This window comes from Chanos chanos, chromosome 9, assembly GCF_902362185.1.
Source record: "Chanos chanos chromosome 9, fChaCha1.1, whole genome shotgun sequence".
Taxonomy (NCBI): domain Eukaryota; kingdom Metazoa; phylum Chordata; class Actinopteri; order Gonorynchiformes; family Chanidae; genus Chanos; species Chanos chanos.
The window spans coordinates 4,069,119-4,075,122 of NC_044503.1; the positions used below are offsets into that span (position 1 = coordinate 4,069,119).

At 42.9% G+C, this 6,004-nt stretch overlaps 1 protein-coding gene across 1 annotated transcript; it reads right to left on the reverse strand.

The window, feature by feature from the left end:
• Positions 1–724: 724 nt before the first annotated feature.
• On the reverse strand, positions 725–5,710 carry atp5f1d (ATP synthase F1 subunit delta). Its single transcript, XM_030784200.1, has 5 exons — positions 5,483–5,710; positions 4,519–4,672; positions 2,933–3,021; positions 1,184–1,328; positions 725–832 (listed from the first exon to the last, which is right to left on the reverse strand). The coding sequence occupies exons 1-4, from the start codon at positions 5,600–5,602 to the stop codon at positions 1,206–1,208; spliced, it is 486 nt and encodes a 161-aa protein (XP_030640060.1). The 5' UTR covers positions 5,603–5,710; the 3' UTR covers positions 725–832; positions 1,184–1,205.
• Between the last annotated feature and the right edge of the window lie 294 nt (positions 5,711–6,004).

Sequence of the window (6,004 nt, forward strand, 5' to 3'; positions counted from 1 at the left end):
AGCACATCATACAACCACTGTGGTCGCCAATGGGTTGAACAATGCGCTCACTAATTTTACGGGCCGACAAAAAAACCCCAAAAGATTCAAAAGAGGTTAGGGTGAGATCATCATTTCTTCTGATCTCTAGACCTTAACTTGGCACCGATGATGAGAGAGAAAAAAACAAACAAAAAAAAAAAAAACAGAAAAAAAAAAAAAAATCAAAACAAAAAACAACCTTTACCTGTCCCTCCCGTCCCTTCTCTGCTATGTTTATTACTGACCTTACGCAACAGTGCTACCACACCGTGCCAACACACACACACACACACACGGAAAATTTACTGCAGAAGGATAATTTTTCTCTCATGAGAGACAGGGAACAAAAGTGTTGCCATTTGTTTCACTGAACCACAAAACCCTAAGATCTTGGTTTAAGAGAGAGAGCTGTTTGTGCACGCAACCCTACTGACACCTTCTGGATGTAAATGGTATTGCAAGACCCACCTCGGTCTTGGTTGAACTCAACAACTGCATATTAATCACATAATTGTATTTATCTAAGACAACACTTTTTTTTATTTGATGTTTTTTTTTTTTTTTTTAAACAAATGTACATCCTCTACAGACACCCTTTTGACAGGACAGGACCAGGTCTGAGTTGACATACAAGGGCAGAATAAAGACCCAAATGAGGCAAATAAAAAAAAAATAAATAAATAAAATGCAATTGAGTCAGAGGTTAATTCCAAATAAATTTATTGGGAACTCCATTCACTGTACAAAGCAAGCGGCTCGTCTTGCAGTTACGAACTTGACTGGGATGGCAAACAAACAAAGACTTTCCTACCTAGACACGAAAGGGAAGAGAGACATTTGGTGTCAGTCACAAAATACTCGGCACAGATGACGACAAACAGCGAATGAGAACTTAAGGTTGGTGCTTTAGTGAACTAACGTGACAAACACACACACTTGTTTGAGGCTCCCAGTTCCAAAAGTACATTTGGGCTTCCGTACAATTAAGCGCTTTCAAGAAAAAACCACTTAGGATGAATTACAAATTGAAAAACACTTTTGAGGCGAACTGTCTGTTTTGGAGGGGACTGACTAAGAGACTGGGAAGCGACCTGACTGTAAAGATAAACACAGAAATGAGGTTGTTTTTTGCTGCGTGAGCCTGGGGGGGAGGGATGCTTACCACAGCGCAGTGGGACCGTGGCCTACTCCAGAGCCTTGACGATGGCCTCGTTAGCCTCTATGCTAATCAGGACCTCCGCCCTGGCGGCCTCGTCTGAGGTCCCGAGGAGGTCGGACTGGGCCTTCTCCAGGTTGGCTTTGGCCGTCTGTACAAGAACGAATACACACACACACACAGACACAAACACACAGAGGGAGAAAAGAGAGAAAGTGAGAGAGAGAGAGAGAGAGAGAGAGAGAGATCTGTTAGAGTGAGATTTACGAGTTTGTGTGGCATCATAATTTTGAGAAACTATCAGTTTTAGCGACTGTGCGTGCTCCAAACTGGACCGTTTTTCCTGTCCTCTGGTCTCGCTATAAATGACACTGTAAGTCGACCGGGTTACGTTATGCGGGCGTGACGAGAAGAGACACGCCAAAATGCCCCCTCCCTAAAAAAAAAAAAAAAGGTCAGAAACAACGTAGGCAAACCGGGAGATTACCCCTCCAGGAAAAAAAAAAAAAGGCCCACACACACACAAAAACAAAACCCCTCATTTTATGAAGGGAGGAAATATGTAAAAGGCTTTACGCTGAGGAGGGGAGTAAACAATCGTGCGGGCTCTTCTCTGAGAGACGTTTGTTACCGTGGCGATTACACAGTGGAAATGCCAGCCGTGGTCGGGGAGCTAAAGGGCTCACAGTGGGGACTGCCCACATCTGGCACATTTCAGCGGTGACTGACCTTTCCCTTCTTATTAACGCTCCACACTGCTATCTCACACACACACGCACGCTCACACACACACACACACACGGAAAAGTCATCCGTTCTCCGCGGAAAAGCCACATGACCATGCGCCACGCTCGGCGTACGTGGGAAGGGATCCTCTACGAAGAGCTCGTTTTTTTTTTTTGTTTTTTTTTTAAAACGAGGTCGTTTTATTTTCGCCGAGCCAAAATCTGAGCAACGTCAGGTCTGCTTTCCTTAGCTACTTTCTACTCGTAGCCGATGTGAAGAATTTTCTCTGAACGTGTGCCAGGACTGTCAGTCTTAATTTCGAAGTTAAAATCGTCTGCGGATTTGAAATTTTTGATGCATGTAACCAAGGCACAATAGCTACTGTCGACCTAACCACCCTTTTACCGCAGACACACCGGTGACTAACGCATCTTCACCAAGGTTACATCTGACGGACATGGTTTGTTCACTGGCAAAAGGTCAGTTCCTGAGACGTGCACTTTTAAAAATGGATTGCCTCAACTTGAGTAAACGGAGCTCCCTTATCATACGCAGGGGGGAGTCATGTGACCAACGTATATGCGTCGGCAACACTTTTTCTAACGGTCAAAACTTCAGCTCAGCCTAAGTCTGTCTCAGACTCTCCCTGTCTCCTGGATGGCTTACAGTCAACTGCGTCTCCCCAGTAATCACAGTGAAGTGTAAAAAAAAAAAAAAAAAAGTATATTTCATTTGATAATTGCAGGTAAACCACAGAGTGGAGCGATAATGTTCTCCATTTGCTTATTAAATCATTCTAGCTGTTCAGTTTCACTCCACGCGGCGTCGCTGTCATTAGCCTGACTTCCTTGCATCTATGCCTCAGTCTATCTGGGATTCTCTGTTCAATGCACTGAATAAAATGTGCACGGATCCACTTGAATTCAAATTGTATGATACAGTGTGTACTCAGTTTCAGATTAATACTGTTATTAAATGTGAAATTTTATTAACTTTATATCTATTTTTAAGATAGTAAAAGGTACTCACTGCGAGGTCCAAGCTGTCCAGAGTGACAGCCTCCTCAGCCAATAGCTGCACTGAGGAGTCGGCGTTGACAGTGACCGAACCGCTGCTCACTGCAACACACACACAAACCAGACAACAGGTCAACCACAGATCTACCACAAATCAATGGTAACGTCACGGCAGATCAACCTCAGATCAACCTCAGATCAACCCAGGAACCCCCCCCCCCCCCGCATGTATGCAAAGTCCCATTCTGTAGCAGAAACCACAAACGCTCAGTCAGACCATCACTCTACGAAACCAGATCTGTCACTGCAACGTCGCTGAAGTTCAAGCTGCCGTCCTGCTCCGGCTTTCTAACCTAGTCTTGGGAACTCTTTTCTTTTCTTTTTTTGCTTCTACTCAGTAAAAAGCAAAATGCACCTGCCGTTAGCTATAATGCGATTCCAAGTACAGGCAGCCGATCAGAGAAGAGAAGATTTAGCTGGGGGCGAAGGAAAGCCCAGCAGGAAACCAAGACTGAATTTCAAATTAAGTAGATAACTGGAATCACAACAAAAAAAATCATCTGGAATATGCTATGAGCTTTTAACTCATAAATCATCTTCAACGGCCTATGAAAGAATTTTGTAAAAAAAAAAATCACCACACCACAATGCCTGAAAGGTAAGGAAACTTTTTTTTTTGGGCCATATCTTCGGGCCCTAAGTTACAGGACTGGTTTTCAAGCTCTGCAGAGGCCCTGTGAAGCAAAAAGTGTAATTAGGGAAGAGAAAAGAACAACTGAAAATCCAGTCTCCGTTTAGCGCATGACAAGAACTCTGCATCATTTTTTTTTTTGTCTAATATTCAACTGAACACTTGCAGCTCGCATAAACAAGCAACAGGAACAAACTCTTCACTAACTAGCTGAGACAAACCTTGATGCCGTTGTGCTCTGTCAACTACTGGGTTATCAAATGAAACTGCCAAGATTCTTTTTTTTTTTCCCAGTAGGCACTGCAAAATCTCAGGAAACATTGTGAAAAATCAACAGACTTCTAAACGATTAGACAACGTTTATGATCCGGTATATTCAATCTCTTAACACTATATGAAAGACTGTGGGCTTACACTGCAGTGTGAGTTATTAGACAGCACTACACAGACAGTCTGTGCTAACTTACAATGGACCTGGACTGACTCCTGCTGGATGGTTCTCGACAGTTCATGAAATGTCCGTGCAACAATGTAGAATACTTAACATGTATAATATCTACAGTTTTTTTTAATGTAATTTAAATCTCTGTGATCACACACACACACTGAACAGTGAGCTGTGAATTTTCCCTCTGCACTTCACCCATCCAACACACCAGTAGTGAACACACACACCAGACACAGGAGCAGTGGGCAGCATTCCTTGCGCCCGGGGCATGCAACAGCATGCAACTTATACACCTGTCACAACCACCAGGGTGATGTGAACGATTAGTGGACAATGAAGGTGTTTTCAGTTTTCCCATACAATTAAAAACAGAGGAGACTTCATAATGTATGACATATGCCCACCCTATCTTTGATTCTAAAATGTCGATCTGAACGAATACTGCCGATCATAACCTCACCGAAGTATTTCACGGGGGATCCGTCATCACTGAAGACTGTAACCACGCCGGGCCGGAGCACCTGCAGTGTCGGGACGTGGGCCGGAAGAATGCCGAATACGCCTGTCAGAGTTGGGACATCTACTTGTTTGACACTGGCGCCTTGATAGAACACCTGCAAACACAAGAAAAAAAAACAACCGTGATAATTCAGCTCAATAATAATTAAATCCCAGCACGTGTTCGTAACAGGAAAACGCGCCTTAATAACCAGTTGTGGACAGTTTTCCAGGTAATATTAGGTTACTGAAAGGGGGCGTGAATGAGAATGGATAAATCACTAATGTTTACCGTTTATGTTTACCGTTACATAACTTACGGTGCAGAACTATAGTACTGAGCTCAAACTTTGCAGTTAATTACGATTATTTTAAACTTCAGTAAAACGAGTGATCAATTCCATTATACATTTAATTGAATTCTACTGATCTAACAGAATGTCAACACATACTTCATGCTCAAGGTGACCAAACAGTGTTGTGGGTCGCCACCGAAAAGGCAAGCCACTAGTTTAGCATACCAAGTTAAAATGCTTGCACAGAAGAAAACTATTGTTTACAAATGCCAAGTGTTATACATGTCTTGGGTTTCTTAAAAAAGACCCATCCAAGCCAGATATTCAACTGAATGAACTGTTCTTTACCATTCAAAACTAAACCCCAGTTAGCAAGCTAACTGAAGTTAAGTGATCAGTTAACGTCAGGCACGTTATTTGACAGCGTACGGCTAAGCTAAAGGCTACAACACTTTTTGCACGTTGTTTTACGTTTGGTAGATTATGACTGAGGGTAAATACGCAATTCACATAAAGCTATCCGAGCTAAACGCTACATTTATTTCTTTAACGATTACAGTCTTAACTAGAGTGAGAGCATGCCAGCTCGAATGCTAAGCAGGCCGCGGCCTCTACCCTGGTGTAGCGTACCTGAGTCGGCGAGGCAAAAGTGAAGGACATCTGGGCTGAAGCAGCAGGAGCGTCGGCGTAGCATCGCACCTGTCTTAGCGCTGGAACAGCACGACGAAGGAGAAATCTTGCTGCATTCATTGTGACAAATGTGAATAAATGAAGTGTTACAGCGGAACAAAACGTACAGTCTTCAGCTCCCCAGCCCGGTGCAAGAACTCAGTTTGTGCACGGCTGATAGGACAAGGACACGGGAAACCTTCCCATAAACCAGTGGTGATTATAATGGTATCATGGGAACTGTAGTTTGGTTTCGTTCTCAGCAAGCTGATGACGTATGCGTACTGAAATCGTTGGCGGCCAAAATTAATTAATTAATGTTACATATTGCTACGTCACATACGTAAATATATATGTCATATCCCACGCAGTTAGTTTAATACAGTCATCTCCTTATATTCTTGTACATGTTTTTGAGAAAAAAAATCCTCCTATGAAGCCTAATTTGTACCATGTTACTGCAGAGAGATCTATTCTTATAAT

Coding starts and splice junctions, on each gene's coding strand:
- atp5f1d (XM_030784200.1), bottom strand. CDS start 5,602: ATGAATGCAGCAAGATTTCTCCTTCGTCGTGCTGTTCCAGCGCTAAGA. Junction 4,673..5,482: donor CTTTTGCCTCGCCGACTCAG/GTACGCTACACC, acceptor TTGTGTTTGCAG/GTGTTCTATCAAGGCGCCAG. Junction 3,022..4,518: donor ATCCCCCGTGAAATACTTCG/GTGAGGTTATGA, acceptor TGTGTGTTGCAG/TGAGCAGCGGTTCGGTCACT.